Source organism: Hibiscus syriacus, unplaced genomic scaffold (genome assembly GCF_006381635.1).
Source record: "Hibiscus syriacus cultivar Baekdansim isolate YM2019G1 unplaced genomic scaffold, ASM638163v2 tig00112349_pilon, whole genome shotgun sequence".
Taxonomy (NCBI): domain Eukaryota; kingdom Viridiplantae; phylum Streptophyta; class Magnoliopsida; order Malvales; family Malvaceae; genus Hibiscus; species Hibiscus syriacus.
The window spans coordinates 489,317-511,544 of NW_024063310.1; the positions used below are offsets into that span (position 1 = coordinate 489,317).

Consider the following 22,228-nt stretch of genomic DNA (forward strand, 5'->3'; position numbering starts at 1 on the left):
AATATGAAATTTATTAATAATTATTATATATTATTAAAATAAAAATATAATATCTTATATTATTATATATAATTGATTATTTTATTATAATATTAAAAATATAATATTATATTATTAGAAATATTAATAAATATTTTTAAATATTTAATAATTAATATTTGATTAAAATGATATTAAAATATTTTATTAATATTAAATTCATAAAATAAAATTATTTTGAGTATTTATTCTTTGAAATGAAAAGTTCGAAAAATGATTTATAAAAAATCAGACCGTAAATCATTTTTCAAAAAATACAAAGAAAATTATGTTGATAAGAAAAATGTTTTATATTTATCAACTACTTTTACTCCAACCAAATATTAAAAAATAAAAAAAATATTTTCCGAAAAATATTTTACATAAAACAAACTACCCGTATTCTTTTTTTCCCTTCCCCAATTCAAATTCCATAGTTTTTAGGGTTTCTTCCCTTTTCAACTATGCGTTTCCCCTTTTTTTTTCCCGAGTTTTTTCTTTTCTTTCGATTCTGGATTGTTGGTTTTTTTAGCTTCGTCTAGTTACTGCTTTAGAAATAGAATTTTATGGTTTCTTTTATTTTAAATTGTGTTGGAAAAAATATCTTTTTTTATGTTACATGTTTTGTTAATGTAGCTTTTGTTGTGGTTAATTTGTTTTTCTCCTGGTTAGGCCATGTCTGGGAAGAAAATCATAGCAATTTGTCAGTCTGCTGGTGACTTTGTCACCAATAAAGATGGTTCATTGTCCTACAATGGCGGCGAGGCCTATGCTATCGATGTCGATGAGCAAACCAAGTTAAGTGATTTCAAGTCTGAGATAGCAGATATATTTAATTTTAGTTCTGCTAACGTCTATCAAGTACTTCCTCCCCGGAAACAAGAAGACCCGCATTACCATCTCCAAGGACAAGGATTTGCAGCTCATGCTTAATTTTTTAGGCGAAACTTCGACGGTTGATGTTTTCATCATGTCAGAGGAAGCTGTTGCTCCTAACATTTCCATCATGCCTGCTAGTAGGTAGTTACTGTTTGTGTTTCTGAATTTACCGTCCAAGTGCGGCCCTCGCTATTATGGTTACATATGCTTAAATGCGCAGGTCTAGGAGGACGACTATCTCCGAAGTTGGGGTTCCTATTGTTGCTCCTGCTAGTGCTAATGTTGATGGGATGAACGATGGCATTGACCAAATTGATATGGACATGCCGGACGAAACTCCTTTGGACTGTATGCCCATTAATATGATTGATGGGAGGCATCTTAAAGCTGCTCAACTTTGGGAGAATACGATCACCGGCGTCGACCAAAGATTTAATAGTTTTAATGAATTCCGAGAAGCTTTGCATAAATATTCGATTGCACATGGTTTTGCTTATACGTATAAGAAAAACGACAACCACCGTGTTACTGTTAAATGCAAAGCTAAAGGCTGTCCCTGGAGGATATATGCATCGAGGCTGTCTACAACCTGGTTGATTTGCATCAAGAGAATGAACACAACACATACGTGTGAAGGAGCTTCCTTAAAAGCTGGGTACCGGGCGACGAGGGGTTGGGTGGGAAGTATTGTAAAGGAGAAATTGTAAGTTTCCCCCAACTACAAGCCAAAAGACATTGCCAATGACATCAAACGAGAATATGTAATCCAACTGAATTATTCTCAGGCGTGGCGGGCAAAAGAGATTGCCAGGGAACAGCTTCAAGGATCCTTTAAGGACGCATATAATCTTTTACCTTATTTCTGTGAGAAGATAAAAGAGACTAACGCGGGCAGTATTGTCACTTTTAATACCAAGGATGACTCAAGCTTCCATTGACTATTTGTCTCATTTCATGCCTCCATATCTGTTTTTTTACAAGGTTGCCGACTTCTATTTTTTCTTGACAGTACTACTTTGAATTCTAAATACCAAGGGATGTTGTCGGCTGCAACATCTGCAAATGCGGAGAATGGTATTTTTCCTGTAGCGTTTGCTGTAGTTGATGATGAGACTGAAGACAATTGGACTTGGTGATATGATCTCGATTATATGTTTCGAGTCATTTATGTGAATGCCCGATCGTGTTTCTAATAAGAAGCCTCATAATGATAGCTTGAACTCTGAAATTACATAAATATAAACATAAAAAGGAAATGATATGAAATAATAATTGAAATGATGAAATGAAAAGAACGAGGAAGTTGTTTGAAGGTGATGGAAGAGTGATGGTTGTTGTGGTTTAATGATAATGAAAATAGATGATGAAATATAAATGGCGTTGTCGTGGCAAATGGTGTTGTCGTGGTAAGTGTTGTAAGGTTAGCGGATTGTAACCCGTTAGCTATTTGGAGCTAAGAACCAACAATATAAAAAAATGGAATCGAAATGGTAGGGTATGAAACGTGACCCACTAGCTATATATGAGCTAGGAACCAACGCTATAACAAAAGGAAATGGATGAAGACTACAAGATTATCTTGGAGCCGATAAAGTTCTACAAGAGAACAAGAATGAAAGCAACCTCTCAAAGATGTTTTATATATTCAAATGTGTGTCTACAAATGATCCCAAAGGTGCTTATTTATAGTATTTCTATGAAGCATATGAAAAGACTCAAAGGATGAAAACATTCTCATCAATTTAGCAATAAAATGCACTTGAATGCTTTGTCTTCTTATCTTCAAAGTTGGATGAATATTCTAGATCATTTTTGGGATGAATCTAGACAATTTGAAGTTGAATTTGGCCTTAATTTCGTCCAAGGGGTGGAATACTTGATATTCCATGCTGAAAATTGTCTTGATAAGTGAATTAAATCACCCTTCATTGCATGCTCCCTTGAAGAATATGAACAACCCTTGAACTTAGATGATAACAATCAGCTTTGAATGCATTTAATGGGTGAATTAAGAGTCCTTCAATGGCTTGTCACTTGGCTGAAGTTGAAAAGACTCTCCCTTGGCTCAAACCCATCCAAATCATCCATGCATAAAATTCCCGTAACAAAATTCTAGCATGCACTGTCTTCAATAAATCACATCCAGAATTAGAAGACATTCTGACTGACATTCTTGCATATGATGAAACCATTCAACTTCTCTCATGCACCTAGACACAAAGGTGAACTTTATTGTAACACCCTAACCCGTACCCGACCCGGATACGAGTTCGAGATGTCACATTAACTTTTAAAAACAATTATCTTACAAAATATCAAAACATTTGAACTCTTTTTAAGAAAATACCACAATATTCTATTAAATTATGTTTCGGTATAAAAATTCAAGTCAAAAACGTATTTATGAACAATACTGCTACAGTGACATTCGTAAAACGTTCATAAAACTCGTAAAAATTTAACCGTTCATTACTATACATTTACATTTACATAAATACTTTTAAAACATTCCAAAACTCGATTAGAGCGTATCCAATACAAATCTTTTATTTATTACATGCTAACTAAAACAAAATACATGCAATTCTATTTACATTTCTGATCTGTTCTTCGGTAAGGAGAACTGACCTGTCTTGTTCCTCTTTACTTCTCTTTTTCGCTTTCCAAACCTACGTGTGAAACAATCACACGCTAAGTCGATGACTTAGTGAGGCATATAAAACATATAATATAATCATTTCATATAAACAAACAGCATACATCTGTAAATACTATCATTAATCCCTTTTACTTACCATATATTCATCATATAACACATATATCACTATACCAAGTAATAAACATATTATCATGTAATTTCTATAACATATTTCATATTACCAAATATACATATCACATATAGTGTATTTGTTATTATCTTTTATTAACCCATGTACACTTGTCACTAATTCTTTTTATCATATAAACATATACTAAGCATTTCTATACAAATCATGGATTAACCAAGCAATACACCATTACATAAATCCTGTGATCTATTCCATATAACAAATCACATATACATATCATATTCAGTATACTTATTAAATTTCTTTATTAGCCCATGTACACTATTGAAAACTGAAGGTATGTGAGTACATTTAGGTTGTGTACTAATGCTGTCACCATAGCTCGTATAAATTCCCACTAGGGGCACTGAATATTTGTCTCGAAGAATCGCGTAGAAATGTCCCGAAGGACTACTATGTCCTGAAGGGCCACATATCACATATGTCCTGAAGGACCACTCCTTAAGAACCATATACATAATAAAATGGACCAAATAAGTGTACCGAAGTACCACATACATGTTCCACGGAATTACATATATGTCCCGAAGGACCACATAGAATTATCCTGAATGATCGCGTATACCCTCTACTCTTGGCATGCCAACTATACCTATAGCTCTCGTATCATATAACATGGGCATTTTTCTTTTGCTTCATATATTCATGTACTCATATCATTGCTCTTATGATCACATATCACATGTGCATATAATCACATAGTTTACTTTCATGTAATTCATATCACTTTTCATATGAATTCATATTCATATGGCACATAGCTTGTATCACTTTGCATAGCTTATATTAGGGATGGCAAAAAAACCCGAACCCGACGGGGAAACCCGAAAACCGAATTAAATGGGGAAAGTTCGGGGATGATAAATGGGGACGAGGACGCGGACGGGTTTGGTAATCCCCGGCCCGGTTACCCGGTTACCCGATTACCCGGCCCGATACTCGACCCGATACCCGGGTATTCATACTTAATTTGTTTCAGACTCAAATAGCCCAATAAGCTGAAGTCTACGGACCCGCTAAGGCTCTCAGCACCATAACCCTTTTCTTCGTCTTTCATATTTTCTCAAGATCTCTTTAGGGTTTCACTTTGCCACAACTTTTGTTTATGGTGTATTTTCTCCTCTCAAATTTTCTTATTCATTACTGTTTTGATATTATTATTATTATTATAATTAATGCACTCTTGGTGGATGTTAAATAATGTTCATACTTTTAATCAACTCTTAATTAATGGATGTTAGCTCTTTTTTTATAGGATAATTCAATTCTTTTTTGTTTTGTTTTCTTGTCCCGTTTTTTAGACGGATTTGAGATTGTGATATGCCTTTCTTCCCTTCTTTTGAGGTGATTTTACAGCAAGTTATTATCAATTTTTACTGGCTTTGTTTTACTAAGATATGAAGAGTCAGATTTCTCAATAGGATTTGGTCTGCCTTTGATAGGAACGTTGGACCCATTTATGACACAAATAATTTTCTTTTATGATTCCTAAACAATCTGTCCTGCATGCATGGTTTGTATTGCGATAATTTTTGTTATGATGCTTGCTATCTCTCATTTTGTATTTTTATTTTGATGGTTAAGATTATTGTTAGTATTATTGTTTAGCCCATAATTATTATTTATGTATTTCGATCCTTTTATTCCCAAGTGTTCTTAATTTCTTTCATTATGTCCTAGTTTCTAATGATTCTATGGCTTTCCTTTACATGTATAGGCAAAACATTCATGCATTTCCGTCTCTCTTATTATAGATTGCATTTATCATGTGGGTGTAATTAGTGCAGCTTCTGATCAAAATATTAGCCTTGCAAATCTATCTTTTCAGTATAAGCCAGCTTAGGACTGTGAAACACTTCCCTTTAGTGTTTTTGTTGACATATAATGACAAAAAGCAACTTGTAAATTCCCAAAGAAGGCTGCGTGCATGCATGTCAACTGAGGTGGAACAAGATATTTAGGATTTAATACTTCAATTTTCTCATCGTTGGAAAAAGAAAACATCCTTAGAAGTATAATATATTGGAAAAGCATTTTTGTTTCATCATGATGAAACACTAGAATCTTAAAATGTAAATTATTTCTGGCCTATTACCATCCTGCTGTTATCTGGCCAGTGTACTGGGTGGTTGTCAATAAAGTAATGTAGAATATGACATTCATCACTCTTATGATAATTTCCATTTATGTTATTCTTCAATCTTACTTGGTAGGTTATTGAAATCTACGGTTTTACATTGTTATTTCTTATATATCAATAATGAGGTAAAAATAATACAGTTGATGTGACCTCCATAGACCTTTAAAGTGAAATTGTAAACATACTTCCTAATATGTGAATATATCATCCATCCAGACGGAGGAGCCATTCATAGATATGTTGAGGATATCATTAGTAAAATTTAAAAACTCTGCTGGTTCCTTTCCAAACCAGGGGCTAGGAAGGTGATATTGCTTGGTTTAGGGTATTACAAAGCAAGTGAAGAAACTTAGAATGATTTAGCCTTGTGTCTTCCATTGTAAAAGCGCAACGTTTATGTGTCCATTTATGCATCCCCTAACAAGTTTAATCAATTTAATTTTCTTACATGTAGGGTGGTTGTGATTTGACACATAGAACTCGAAATGAAAATATTTTTCTTTCCCTATTTATTTTGATAGGCTGATCAAATAAGCGAATGTGAATGTCTGATCTATTTTCGAGATGACTTCCTTTTACCTTTTATAGCTTTGTCCTGATGAGAAGTTCTTGTTCATAGTTGAGAACATTAATTATCTAATTATTACTACTTCAAACCATAGAAATCACCTGCTAATTGCTAATACCATTTCTGATCATTAATAGTTACTTTTCTTAATGAAGGTTGTTTCATAGCAATAATGGAAGGTCATCGTTCCATAGATGATAATTCTAATGCATGGGCACAAGCACAATCACAGGTTGAAAGCAATAACATGACTCAATCATCTCTGATGTGAAATAACCAAGGCCCATCCATTTCACCAATAGAAGAAGAACAAACACAAATCGATGATAGCAATGTTGGTACAAATAGTAGAAAGCGGAAACTTATTTCAGTTGTATGGAATCACTTTGAGAAGGTGAATGTTAACGGTGAGGATAAGGCAGAGTGTCGTTATTGCAAGAAAATATTAGGAGCAAATAGTAAGAATGGGACACGAAACTTGCATGATCATTTCAAGAGTTGTCCAAGGCGAATTTGTAGAGATATACGTCAACAAGTGATTGGGATTGGGATGGGACAAAAAACAACAGATGGACAAACAAAAATATCATGTTTAAATTTTGACCCCAAAAAATCAAGAAAAGATCTTGCAGAGATGGTAATAGTGCATGAATATCCACTTGTAATGGTGGAACATCATGGATTTTAAAAGTTTGTGGTTGGTCTTTAACCTTTATTTAAGGTTCCATCTAGGAATACCTTAAAAAATGATATTCTCAAGATTTATGACTTCGAGAAAGAAAAAAATGCGGTATGTTTATTTGTTTAATCGGTTTCTAATTTGTATCTTTTATTTATTTGGTTTCTAATTTGTATGTTGTATTTATTTCAGTCTATTGGAGAAGAATCGAAGCAAGATTGCCATTACGACAGATATGTGGACATCAAGTAATCAAAAAAAAGGTTTCATGTCAATCACATTGCATTTGATCGATGATAACTGGGAGATGCAAAGCCGAATAATGAGGTACTTTAAACTTACCTTTGCTAGCTAGGTACTAAATATAAGAACTAAATTGATTCTAATTACTTATTTACTAGGTTTATATACGTGCCTTGTCCTCATACTGCTGAAGTTCTTGTTGATGTGTTGTATGAATCTCTATGTGATTGGAACATTGATAGAAAAAAATCAACAGTTACAGTTGATAATTGTAGCACAAATGATCTGATGATTCATTTATTATTAGACAAGTTGTCTTTGAACTTGATAGTTCAAGATGGTTTATCTGTTATTGGGGATGGAATTGAGAGAATTAGGGATATTATTTATTTTTGGAGCGCAACACAAAAAAGAATAGAAAAGTTTGAAGAAGCGGCTCGTCACTTGACAATTGATTGCTCAAAAAAATTGTCTCTTGATTGTAAAACAAGTTGGAACTCGACATATTTGATGTTGAGTGTTGCTATAGTGTACAAGGATGTTTTCAAACGTTTAAAGTAACGAGAAGCATAATATAGAAGTTTACCTACAGATAGAGATTGGGAGTTAGCTTCAAGTATTTTTGGAAAATTGCAACTGTTTTATAAGGTGACTTTGATGTTTTTGGGTACCAAGTATCCTACAGCTAATGTATTTTTCTCATCCATATGTGAGATAAGAATTGCATTAAGTGGAGTGAAGATCGAGATGAAGTGATAAAAGCAATGGGGGAGAGGATGCTTGTTAAGTTTGATACATACTGGTCAGTTATACATGGAGTTATGGGAGTTGCAGTTGTATTAGATCCAAGATACAAGTTCAAAATGATGGAGTATGCTTTCCCGAAGATTTATGGTTTTGAAAAGTCTGATGTTGAAATTGTAAAACTAAAGGTGCTTGTGTCTCGTTTGTTTCAAGATTATGAAACTTGTAATTATGAAAGTTCAAGGAATCAGGATGTTGATTCAAGTCGCAACACTAGTGACATGGAGGTTCAGGTGGAGGGGGAGTTTTTCAACGACTATTTTACATTCATTGAAGATGATAATCATACAGGTATCACTATATGAGTTTGTTTTATTTATCTTTTGATTGTTTTATTTATGTTTTAAATGTATAAAATTATTATTGTAGGTATCATGTTGGAGCTTGATCATTATCTTCAAGAGAAAGTAATTGTAACATCCTCAATACCGGGTTAGTGACCAAATTATAAAGTTTCAGAAATTGGTGATTAAAGTAGGATAATTGAATAGTTCAATGACTTATTGGAAATATGATGAAGGTTATTCAGTAATTATTAAAGGAAATAAAGGGTAAATTGGTCATTTGACCAGAAAGATTTTTTATCTTTCTTTTAGGGTTATAAAACACGTGGGAAAGGAGAGAATTATCCAGAGTCTTCTTCTCCAGCTTCTTCTTCTCCCCGTAAGCCTCATTTAAAGGTGAGTTTAATTTCAACTGTTTAATTCTTGGATTTATAAGTTGATTTTGATTCTTGGAGTATTATATAAGCTTAAGGAAAGCTTATATAAGCTTTAAACATCAAGAATAGATAATTAGAAAGGAAATGATATGAAGGGTGTAGAAATGAAATTTTGTTATAGAAAGGTTTTTGTAGTTCTAAAGATGGATTTGACTTGTCAAGGGTATAATTAAAAAGCTAGAAGCAATAGAATTGAATTTGGAACATGTTGAAAATTTAGTGTAATTCTTGAATTACATATGGAGAATAGGATTTTGATGTTAAAGAGGTGATTAATGAATAGGAATGAGTTTGAATATGAGTATCTAAGTTAATAATAAGAAAGGGGATGATATATGAAGTATTAAGCTGAAAAGAGTGGATTTTCGGGCATAAAAGAGGATTCTGGGCAGAGTGCATCGATGTACATTCATAGTGCATCGATGCATCAAGGTTAAAACCCAGAAATTACTTGAAGGTGTATCGATGCATTGGTAATGCATCAATGCACTCTTTTAAAATAGAAACATCGAATGCAATTAGTGCATCGATGCATAAGGCATGCATCGATGCATCCCAGTAATAATACAACATCGAATGCATTTTATGCACCGATGCATCAGTAGTGCATTGATGCATACCTTCATTAAAAGATGAAATTGGCTTTTCTATGAGCCTAAGGAGTGATAGTTTCGAATATATCAATCAGTATACTGATAAGTATTAATGTATTATTATGTAGATATAGAATGAAAGCTTGTTCCGGAACAAACTAAGGATTATGATTGATTCAAAACAACAAGGCCCAGGTGAGTGCATCTTATTGTATAAGATTATATGGAAATTGGACTTGTGATAAGTCTATTCTTATAGTAATAGCTCATTAAGTCTTGATTATAAGTATGTTAACGATATGAAGTGTATGTATGTTTGATTATATGAATTTATATGTTTTGTTTGGTATGTGCTATGTGATTTATGAAAAAAAATACGGTTAAGTGTTAATGAGAGAATATAAAATAAGTTATGAAATTATATGAATATAGAAGATAAGTCAAGAGATGTAGGGAAATGGAAATAGATGTTTATAAAGAGTCATAGGAGAACAAATATAAGTAATATGATAATGAAATATAAGACTATGTGAATACATGGTTATGAGATAAAAGATGTAAGAATAGGAAAATATGATGAGAGTGAGTTCATGAGAAGTGATATGAACTAGGTAAACATGAGTTGGACAAGTACATAGTGATATGATCCATCATGGGAATTAGTATAATAGAGCTTTTGATTTAATGAGAGTTAAGGGAACTAAATAAGATTCAATTATAGAATGAAATGGGAATAATATATCAATTAAGAAACTTGAATATAAAGGGACGATACGAATATGCAAGATAAGTTATATGCTAAATATCTATGGAGCTATATGAAAAGATTATAATGAAATTATGAAATTGAATTAAGTAAATAGATTAAATTATTACCTAAATAAAAATACTATTAAATGATATATATATTTAGAAATACGATATAAGCTATGTAAAAGTGTTCTAGGTGTTTCTATATGTTATATGAAGTATATGATCATATGTGAACAAGATATGATAAGTATGTTTACATGAATAAATGTGATTGGGTGAGAAATGATAGAAAGTATATGAAAACATGTATAGGTGAATTAGCTTTGTAATTAGGTAATATATGAAATCATAACTATGAATTATGTGATGTGAAAGTAATCTATGTGATTATATGTTATATGAATACAAGAACATGAGATATGTGACATGTGAATTATATGGAAATGATCTACGTGTAAGTGAACTATGTGACTATGTGATAATATGAAAAGAAGCTATGTGATACGTGATATGTGAAAGTGAATTACATGTTTATGTGAATATTTGAAATGAAATAAATGATAATGCCCATATTATGTGTCATGAGAGCTAGGGGTATAGTTGGCATGCCAAGAGTCGAGGGTTCTACGCGGTCATTCAGGATATATATATATTCTGTGGAACATGTGTGAAGTCTTGTAAGGCACATACTTGATCCCTAGTATATGTATATTATTCTTAAGGAATAATATGTGGTCCTTATGGACATTATTATATGGCACTACGGTGCAATTCTACGCGGTCCTTCGGGATATATATATATATTCTGTGGAACATGTGTAAAGTCTTGTAAGACACATACTTGATCCCTAGTATATGTATATGATTCTTAAGGAATAATATGTGGTCCTTATGGACATTATTATATGGCACTACGGTGCAATTCTACGTGGCACTTCGGTGCAATTATACAAGCTGTGGTGACAGCATTAGTGCACAACCTCAATGTACTCACATACCTCTATTCTCAATAATATACATGGGCAATTGAAATACAAACTTTAAAGTGAAAGTGGTACAAGAAGGTAAGTTTCGTATGTGCATGATATGATTATATATGTTATCATGTAATAGATACATGCATATTGAAATGTCATGATCAAATATTTAGAATACATATTCATCGAATGAAATGGGTATTGATTGGAAAATGTATGATATTATATGATAGATATGTTAATGATAATGATAGTATTTGTACATGTATGTGTTTTGTTATATGAAATGTTCTATGGTTTTATTATATGTTTATATGCCTCACTAAGTCAACGACTTAGCGTGTGATTGTTTCACACGTAGGTTTCGAGAAGAGTAAAGAGCAATATGGAGCAAGACCGGTCAGTTCTCCTTACCAAATGTCAGATCAGAAAAGAGGTGAATAATACGTATTTTAATAAATAAAGTTTTAGTTGGCATGTAATCAAAAGAATATATATTGTATAAGCTCTGAATAGTTTTGTAAACGTTTTGAATAAGTTCAATGTTATAAAAGTTTTTAAATTACTCACTATTTTATATGAATAAATGTTTGAAAAGACAATGTGACACTTCGGACTCGTATCCGGGTCGGATACGGGTTGGGGGTGTTACAGTAAGGACACAAAATTCAGAGCTTGATATTTTGTCTTGGTGGAAAACAAATGGTTTCAAGTATCCAACATTACAAAAAATTGCCCGAGACATATTAGCAATTCCAATATCCACTGTTGTGTCTGAGTCTGCCTTTAGTACAAGTGGTAGATTGGTGAGTCCTCATCGGAGTCGTCTTCATCCAAAGACGTTGGAAGCGCTAATGTGTGCCCAAAGTTGGTTAATAAACGAAATAAGAGGTAATCAATCATTTCTTTTACTTATAAGTTTATTTTTTCAATTGTATTGTTGATATGATATGTTATATAAATTAATAAATACAGTAACTTGTTCACAAGAGTCCAAAGCATATTGTAAAAGCATCGAATATGATCGTGATGATGGTGACGAGGTACTAAATTGATATACAAGTTATACGTGATATCATTAATTTTTTTATATAAATTTTGGTGGCTTATAATTTTTTTGTCTAATTGTAGCAATTGGGGGTCATAACTGTTTGATGACGGTGGTGGCGTGAAGCCCTTCATTGAGTGGCTCTAGAATGTCGAGTCTGAGTCGGAGGAGTGATTCACATTTATCATGCTTTATTGCTAATTTTATTTCAATCATTTGGGGTCACAACAACGAAGTGCTCTTTGTTATTTCAGTTTGGTTTTCTTTATATTAAGACTACATTTCCCTTTGTTTTTATATTTTGATTTGAGTTTGTTGTTTTCTGCATTTAATTTCCCAACCATCCTTCCATTATTTTACTATAAGATTCCTGAAATCACATAAGAAAATTCTATTAATTAAGAAAAAGGAAACTTAAGACAAACCCGACCTCGTCCCTGCTCCTGAATTGCTTTCTGGAATATTTGTTCACTATCTCCAGTATCAATCAATTTTTCAATTGTCTGTACATTGCTGAACAATTAGATATGTGCCAAATATGATGGAGAATTATTCATTATATCAGCTGGCCTTATACCCGTCCTGGAAATCATGACAACCAGTAAAGAAGATTATTAGCTCCCTGTAATATACTACTCACCCAATTTTGGTTCGTGTTTCGATTCCGTTTAACTTATTTTAAATTTATTGAAATATTAAATTATTTTAATTTGATACAATTTTGAAGTATTAAATCACCCGTTTATGCTAAACGGGGATACCCGTTTCCCCGCGGTTTTCCCCGATTACCCGATGGGGATCCCCGTTTAAATCCCTGCAGTTTTTTAAGTGGGGACGGGTATGGGGTTTTTAAACGGGGGCGGGGGGACCAATACCCGGCCCGAACCTAGCCCGTTGACATCCCTAGCTTATATCAACTTTTCATTTGTTCATGTAAACTCGCATGTTATATCATGTAACATATAAGAACATACATCCATTTCTATGTACTAATGCACATATAATAATCACATAACATTTTAGAAGTTACTTCTTACCATAGTAACTCCGCACTGGCTCATCGCAAGCCAATGTTTGATCAATAACATAAATACAATTTAATTGCACTCACCTTAGCCTTGGTTTGATTCGATCCTAATTCTTTGATTATTTTGGGAACTTGTTTAGGCTCTGTATCTACATAAATATAATTTTCAAAACAATTATCAGAAGCCTAAACCTTAAACTTATTGTTAATAACTTAAGCTAGTTTAATGAACCAAAATTCCATTTTTCATTTAGGGGTGTATCGATGCACTATGGGTGCATTGGTACACAAAATAGCTTCAAAATTTTCATGCATCGATGCACCCCTTAATGCATTGATGCACCCCTTAATGCATCGATGCACCTTCAAATTTTATCTTAGTGCATCGGTACACACTCATAGTGCATCGATGCACCTACCCAGAATATGCTATTTTATCCGAAAATCATCAACACTTCTCCCAAATTTTCATGTATAAAATCCTTATTATGCTACTAAATTCATCTATAACAACTTTAATAAATTCCTATCATTCCAACACCTTATAATCTTCCATATTTCATCTAAATTCTTAAAGCTAAGAATTATACCGAATTTTCCATGTTATCCAAACTTAATTCTAACACTTCTAACTTCTTATTCTCATGGATGACAAGTCAAATTCATCCTCCAAATTCATTTAAACATTCTTATTCAAAATTTCACTTAAAAACCAATTTTCTATAATCTTTCATAACTTCTTCGTCTTTTGATTTTAAGACAAATTAAGCTTTCCTTAAGCTTAATTATTATCTAAGGATCAAAACTCAACTTAAATTTCAGCTAATAATCAACAACAAAGAAATCTTACATGTTGCTTGAGCTCTCACGTGGAAGAGGAAGAAGAAAGAACATGAAGAAGAGAAGTGGAGAAAATATCTCCTTCATCTTATCCCCACCTACATATATATCATTTTTTATCATTTCTAAGTCAAATGGCCATTTTGCCCTTTCATTATTTTGATAATTACTAACAACGTTCAGGAAATATATCCACATAAATCATTGAACTATTCAACTATTCTACTTTTATCCTCAAATTCTAAAATTTTACAATTTAGTCACTAACCTGGTATTGAGGATGTTACATTTATTCAATAATTAATTGAAAACATGCATGAAACAATTAGGAGTTAATCTAATAAATGAACTAATTTGATGAAAGAACTAGATGATTTAAATGCAATGCATGCTTGAATGAACAACACACTTATTAAATGCAATGAATGTTATGCAAACTTTAAATTCTCATGCTAATTCATGCATAAGCAAAGTAAAGTGTTCCTTGTTTATTATTCCTTCTTCATCACGTTCCAAACATGATGTGAACATACTCTCCATGGCTGCTTGAAATTCCTTAGCCCTTGCTCGTGTGATGTAGCTACTTGGGTACTTATCCGAGTCTTTGCTATTGGCAATCATATCACTTGGTTTTTAAGGGAACTCAAATCTGCTGTTTCTACATCAAGCCAATTGACATTTGTTGCAGATTTTCAGAATGGTTTAAAGCGGGCACTGGCTGATGTATTTGATAAATGTTACCACAGCTATTGTTTACGCCATCTTGCTGACAAACTCAACAGATATTTAAAGGGGCAGTTTTCTCACGAGGCAATACGGTTTATGATCAATGACTTCTACACAGATGCTCATTCGCCGCGACTTGAAGGATTTCAGCGGGCTGCTGAAAGTATAAAATGCATTTCTCCTGAAGCTTACGACTGGGTCATTCAAAGTGAACCAGAGCACTGGGCAAATGCCTTTTTCGGAGGAGCAAGGTACAACCACATGATCTCTAGCTTTGGGCAGGAGTTCTATAGTTGGGTATCAGAAGCACATGAGTTTCCTATAACACAGATGATTGATGTATTACGGAGTAAGATGATGGAGTCGATCTACAAACGTCGTGTGGATTCGAGTCAGTGGATGACAAAGTTAACTCCAAGTAACGAGGAAAAGTTGCAGAAGGAAACTGCAATGGCTCGGTCACTTCAAGTGTTACTCACACATGATAGCATATTTGAAGTTCGTGGGGAATGTGCCGAGGGGACGTTTGTCAATGTTGTTAATATAGATCTTTGGGACTGCAGCTGTAAGGGATGACAAGTTACTGGTTTGCCTTGCCGTCATGCTATTGCCGTCTTTGAATGCGTTGGTAGAAGTCCTTATGAGTATTGTTCTAGATACTTCACAACTGAGAGTTTCCACTTAACTTACGCGGAATCCATTCACCCTGTTCCAAATATAGACAGACCAATTGAGGATGAATCACTCGAGGTAGCCGTAACTGTAACTCCTCCTCCAACTAAACGTCCACCAGGTCGGCCAAAGAAGAAGCAGGAATCAATAGACCTCATTAAACGGCAGCTCCGGTGTAGCAAATGCAAGGGCCTTGGCCATAACAAGAAAACTTGCAAAGAACCCTAGTGTAGATGTAGGACACTGTAAGTAGGCACCTATTCTTCATGGTTTTACAGCTATATAAGATTATATAGTTTTGATCGGCTATCTCGACTTTTCTTCTCTATTTTTCTTTTTATAATGCCTTTACCATCATTCTATTTGATCAGATTTTACTCATTTTATGTCTATCTCCATCATCCATGGCACTTCTAGATAGTCTTTGAGAATTAGACTGTTTTGTGTTATACTGGTAACTATACTAGTGATCATCGGCGGATGTTTCACTCGACAATCTTATTCCGTTAACACACCGATTCCTGGTTATAACGAGCACCGTTTCTATTTTGAACGTATATTTCCTATTACCAGTCAACGCTGCTTGGTTAAGAGCTCTGCTACTCTATGCTAAATTTTTTCAGCGTGTTTCATTCCTTATTTTGTTGTCCATTTCCTTCTCAAATAAATATATCGGATGCTCCCACTGAAACTTCAACGACATTAATTTGGACATAGTTCCGTGGCAGGGTTTAGTTGTTGAATGTAGTTTATGAAATAACTATATACAGATATATCCAGCTTGTACTACAAATTTTGGGTTGTGAATTTGATTCCTGGTTTTAAGCATGCTTGTTAAACTGTGAGTCTGTAATACTATTTCTGTTCCTGGTGATGTTGAGTGTAAATAGACTTTTATATTGTATTGCGTATGGTTTCGACTTTCGACACTATGTGCTGCATTTGCCTTCCGTTCTTGAAAAATTGCTCGTTCTGTTCACTCATTCTGCCTATTGCTCCTATTGCTCCTATTGAAGTTTCCGTGGGATGAGTGTTGCTCCTATTGCTTGCCTGCTATTTTCCCTGCATTTACCTGGGAACAAAATGCCATATGTATCTTAGTCGGATTTGCTTCTGGCTCTTCCTGTAATTCATCTCATATGCATGACGAACACATGATTTCCGTAGTTTTCGAAGATTCATGCTTAGACAAGGCTGTGACTCAGTTCATGCATTCTCTTCCTTTCCATATAAGAACTTCATACCATGTGATTTGGTGATAAGAAAATATCCCTTGCTGAAGAATGTGTTCTTTGTTGCAAACCAGTGGAATATTTGGATGATTTCTTGGGGATTGCTTTCTTTCACTACTTGTGTCATGTTTTGATCCCTCATCACCATTCCGAGTGCCGACTCGACTATCAGAAAGCGAGAGCATGCACATGCGGATGCAGTAACAGGGTAATGTCACAACATCGGAGCTGCGGTGGCCGGCTGGCCGCCCTCTATTTGATTTTTATTTGTAAAAAAAAGGATCAATAATTATGGTCTCATTTATTACTTAGTTTGGTGATGAGGTAACTAATAGGTAGGAGCATGGCATAACTCAATGTAACGTCTTCTTGGTTGAACTGAGATGTATTTACCAAGTTGGTTACTTTGTAACTACATCACGAATCGTATACCCGCTTTTATCTTAAATCCATGTCTTATCTTAAAAATCGGGTCAAATTTTGAGTAAGAGTGAAATATTTTTAAACTCAATTCGGATGATGGATAAAATGTATAATACTCATATCGAATTTAAGTAGGACAAAAACTTAATTCGACATTGATTCATGTTCATATCTCTATACTAATATAAACTTAATTCGACACTGATTCATGTTCATATCTCTATACTAATATAAGCTTGTCCCAATAATATTGAATTTTTTATCACTCGATTTAATAAATCCAATATCAATTTTAAATCAAACCTTTACAACCCACACTTTAAGTCAAATTATTCAAAGAGAAAGAAACTACTAACTTAAGAAGATAAAAAAAATACAAACTAATTTATTTCAGTGGTTAAAAAAATTATTTTTATTATTATATATCACAAGCATTAATGACTGTTGTAAGATGATGATTGAACAACAACAATAAAACCCTATTTTCATATGCATAAGGTGAAAGTAGGTTAATAGGCGACTTCCAACACTAAATTGAGAACAATTTCCGTAAATTATCTACTGCATGAGATGATGATTGAACATTGATTGTAAAAAATGGTCAGAGTTGATAAAAAAAATAAAGAAAGAACAAATGCTCTTCTTTAGTTCCCAATTCCCATTTTAAAATTGTTTCCAATAATGTATATAGAAAAAGGGGAAGACAACAGCAAAGCTTAGCTGCTTCCACTTACACTGTTAATCGTAAAAGGGCTTGTTTTCTTCCCTCATCACCTACCTCCGAAAACCCTAATTTCTCATTACCCAATGCCCAAAACCCGAACCCAGAAAAGAAAAAGCGTTGAAACCCTAAACACAGAATCCTTTCTTTTTCTTCGCTGGAAGATGCTGCACCCAGTTTGTAGCCTATCAATGTGGTTTCACTTCGGGGTTTAGCCCTTTTTCCATTTCTTTGTCTCTAATCAGCACTGCTTAAACCAGGTTTGTTCTGATTTTTATGCTCTTCACTGTATTTTGATGCCATCTAAAGCTCGAACCTTTGACTTTTTTGATTGATCTAGTCAAACGATTGACTTGTCTTGTGATGGGAAAAGTAGTACTTCTATTTAAGATCTAAGGGTTTGTTTTTGGGTACTTGATTTTGGTTTAAGATCTTGCTTCCCCACCGCACTTGTTTAGTGTGAACTGTGAAGTATGAGATATGCTATGTTTTGTGTAATTAGAAATCAGATTTGATTGGAATATCAATTTTATTTGAATTAATGCTTAGATATGCATTAATTGTGATTTTATGCTGTTTTTGATTATCGTTTGCCAGGCATATCGGTGTTGGTGAAATGGCATCTGATCTGAACAAAACTCTGTCTAAAACATACATGGGTTTGCAGCTGTGGGTACTTATTGTAATTTGCTTAGGAGTGGCTTTTTTAGTTATTCTTGGCATATCTCTATGGCTTAGCTTTCGAAAGAAAACCAAAACGGGTAATGATTTGCTTCTCGTAAGGCGAGCGCCTTATGTTTCGGAGGAGATTAAGGAGATAAGAGTTGATCAAGCTTCGGCGAACAGCAGTGGAATGAACACACTCGATGCTAAATTCAGTGACAGGGATTCGGAGAAGGTTTTGTTTAATGCCGAGAACGGAGATGAGAGTGGCCAGTCTGGTTCGTTTAATCATTTGGGGAATGATGTTAAAGGATCTCAACCGGCAGAAGAGAGAGGCATGGGGGCGGTTTCCACTTTCAGGCCTTCTTCGCATCCGTTAACTGCTCCTTCACCTTTGTCAGGCCTACCCGAATTTTCACATGTGGGTTGGGGTCATTGGTTCACTCTTAGAGACCTACAGCTCGCAACTAACCGGTTTTCAAAGGATAATATTATCGGTGATGGTGGGTACGGAGTTGTTTATAGGGGCAATCTGATTAACGGGACCCCTGTAGCTGTCAAAAAGCTTCTTAACAATCCGTATGTTGCATAGAAGATTTGTCCTTTTGTTCGTGTTTTGTTGTCTATTGCTTCTAAGGTTCGCTCATATGTGTTCTATGTTCTTTTAGGGGGCAAGCTGACAAGGATTTCAGAGTGGAAGTTGAAGCCATTGGTCATGTGCGGCATAAAAACTTGGTTCGACTTCTTGGGTACTGCATCGAGGGAACTCAAAGGTACTCTTATCGTTTTATGTAGTCCATATTATTAAGATTAATAAATTGTTATGCCATGGTTCTTATAATCCGGGTTGAATAAAAAGCAAAGATATCTTTACCAATGCTTTGTAAATTTTCGGCTATAACTCCAGGATGTTGGTTTATGAATATGTCAACAATGGCAATTTGGAGCAATGGCTTCGTGGAGATATGTCTCAGAAAGGATATCTTACTTGGGAAGCTCGTATAAAGATTCTTCTTGGTACAGCCAAGGCGTAAGTATGCATTTAACTAAATCTTGGTTGTTAATGATAACTTTTGGTTTAATCTCATTTTTGTTGCTTGAAAACTATATGTTGCAGGTTGGCTTATCTGCATGAAGCTATTGAACCGAAAGTTGTGCATAGAGACATAAAATCAAGTAATATATTAATTGATGAAAACTATGATTCTAAGATATCTGATTTTGGTCTAGCCAAATTGCTAGGCGACGGGAAAAGTTATGTCATGACAAGAGTTATGGGTACCTTTGGGTGAGCCTTGGCCGCCTTAATTTTTGCTAGTATCCTTACAGAGTCTAAAAAAAATATTAATCAAGTCTTTTTCTTCGATTGCACAATTTTCCAGTTATGTTGCTCCGGAATATGCCAACTCCGGCCTCCTGAACGAGAAGAGTGATGTTTATAGCTTTGGTGTAGTGCTCTTAGAAGCTATTACTGGAAGATACCCCATAGATTACGGTCGCCCTCAGCCTGAGGTACACAATGTTATGTCTGATGCTTTTGCCAATTATTCTGGAAATAGTACGCTCGATATAAAATTTCATTTGAAGTAATCTGTTTGAATGGTAAACTCTCAGGTAAATATGATCGAGTGGCTAAAGATAATGGTTCAACAATTCCGCTCGGAGGAAGTAGTTGACCCTAACATAGAGGCTAGACCATCGACCAGTGCTCTTAAAAGGGCTCTTTTAACTGCTTTGAGATGTGTCGATCCCGATGCTGATAAAAGACCAAAGATGAGTCAGGTTGCTCGGATGCTTGAATCGGAGGAGTATCCAGTTCCTCGGGAGGTTCGATTGTGATACCTTAAAACCAGTTAATAAGTATATTAACTTCTGTTAGAATATTAGAATGTTAATACAATTAGTTAGTATTTGTTATTCTGTTAGGATTTTAGTTAGTTGGTTAGCATATTATTAGTGGGCTATATAAGCCTAGCAATGTAGTGGATTAAATCAAGCATTTTTTGTATTTCATTTTCACATTTAGAAAAACACAACCACCGCCGCTCATCACTTCTTCACGCACACCAACTGTTCTTCATTTCTTGCCATCAATGGCCCCTTTCTCACAACTTCTTTGCTTTTAGTTAGATTGTCTTTAGGAGAATGTCCGGTTTAAGGTTGTAACCGTGGCTAAAATTTTCAGGATAGAAGGCGCAGAAGGAATCAGACAGCGAACACAGAACCAAGAAACTCAGACGCTGATAGGAGTGACAATCCGGATTCAAGGTCGGACAACAGAATGTACCACAACCCCACCTAGACTTGGAATGCCGTATGAGAGACGAGGCAAGCGAGGGATTTTTCCCCTTTTTAAATTATTATGGAAATTCGATTTACGTATCTACTTGTAGATTGTAGTGAAGATTAGATTATTTTCCATAAATGGCATTGTTCAGTCATGAGATTTTATGTACAGGGTCTATCATATGGATTCAATATAAATTTTTACCCGCTGTTTTAGTGTTTTCATTTATGAACTCGTGTTGCAGAGCTCGGATCTTACATGTGTGTGTGGTCGCATAAATTCGAGTGTTGGATACGAATATATGTCCGAATAATGGCTGTGGTTATGTTGTGTGCTTAATAATTGAAGCTTAAAATTATGGAGCATGCTGCTTGACTATGGGAACGGCCATGTGCAGATTTACAATATCTTTTCTTCCTATGGTCTTAAGTACTAATCTACTATCTAAGTTGTGTTTCCATGTGCTTGGATCTTTTTGTAACATCCTAAAAACCGGGTTAGTGACTAAAGTGTAAGATTTTAAAATTGTGTCTAATTTTGGAAAAATTGAAAAGTATAGGCAGTTAATTTGAAATTATTGATGTAGATTGATTTGCAAAATTTGAAAGAGAAAGGGGCATAATAGTCATTTAGCAAGGAAATGAATTTAAAATTTATAGTAGGATATTTTATATACACGTGGGAAAAAGAAAGAACAAAAGATATCTAGAAAATTCTTTATCCTTCTTCCTTCTCTATATCGTGACTCCGTAGCTAAGGTAAGGATGATTCTAATGGGTTATTTCTTGCACTTTATAAATGGGTTTGATTCTTGAGGTGTTAGAAAAACTTAAGGAAAGCTTATGGTTGTTTAAAATTCAAAGATGGATAAGTTAGGAAATATTGAATATAAAAGGTTTTTGAGTGAATTGTTGAGAAAAAGTTTGTAAGTGAATTTTTAAGTTAAAGTTGACTTGTCATGAGCTGAAATAAGAAATTTAAAGTATTAGAATTGAATTTAGAACATGTTGAATAATTGGTAAGATTTTTAGTTTCAAGCGATTATGTGGAATTTTGGATGTTTAAGTATGTTAAAGAGATATGAGTTAATTTTGTTAAGTGTAGTTGAGTTTAATGGCATGAAAGGAGTTTTTAAAGTGGAGTTTAAGAAAGTATTGATATATTTTCGGGTTAAAGACATTCTGGGTAAAGAGAATCTTTAATGGCTAATGGAAAAAAACGATCTCCCCTTAACAACAATCTCATCAAGCACATATATGTGACAACTAACGAACCGTCTTGCACAAACGAACAAAGGAACCAGACATCGGGAAAGCAATCAACCATGTATGCAGGGAAAATAAAAAACAGAGAAGAAGACCAATG

The 22,228-nt window shown here is 34.2% G+C and overlaps 1 protein-coding gene and 1 pseudogene across 1 annotated transcript; both read left to right on the top strand.

Moving 5' to 3' along the window:
- The first annotated feature begins 1,109 nt into the window (after nt 1-1,109).
- Nucleotides 1,110-17,001, top strand: LOC120178418 (annotated as a pseudogene).
- Nucleotides 17,002-17,899: 898 nt separating this feature from the next.
- Nucleotides 17,900-21,060, top strand: LOC120178391 (probable receptor-like protein kinase At5g18500). The gene is made up of 8 exons (XM_039184247.1): nt 17,900-18,173; nt 18,511-19,155; nt 19,245-19,349; nt 19,484-19,606; nt 19,694-19,864; nt 19,959-20,088; nt 20,191-20,403; nt 20,762-21,060. Exons 2-8 carry the CDS (start codon nt 18,530-18,532, stop codon nt 20,876-20,878), a joined length of 1,485 nt encoding a protein of 494 aa, XP_039040178.1. The 5' UTR covers nt 17,900-18,173; nt 18,511-18,529; the 3' UTR covers nt 20,879-21,060.
- Nucleotides 21,061-22,228: the final 1,168 nt, after the last annotated feature.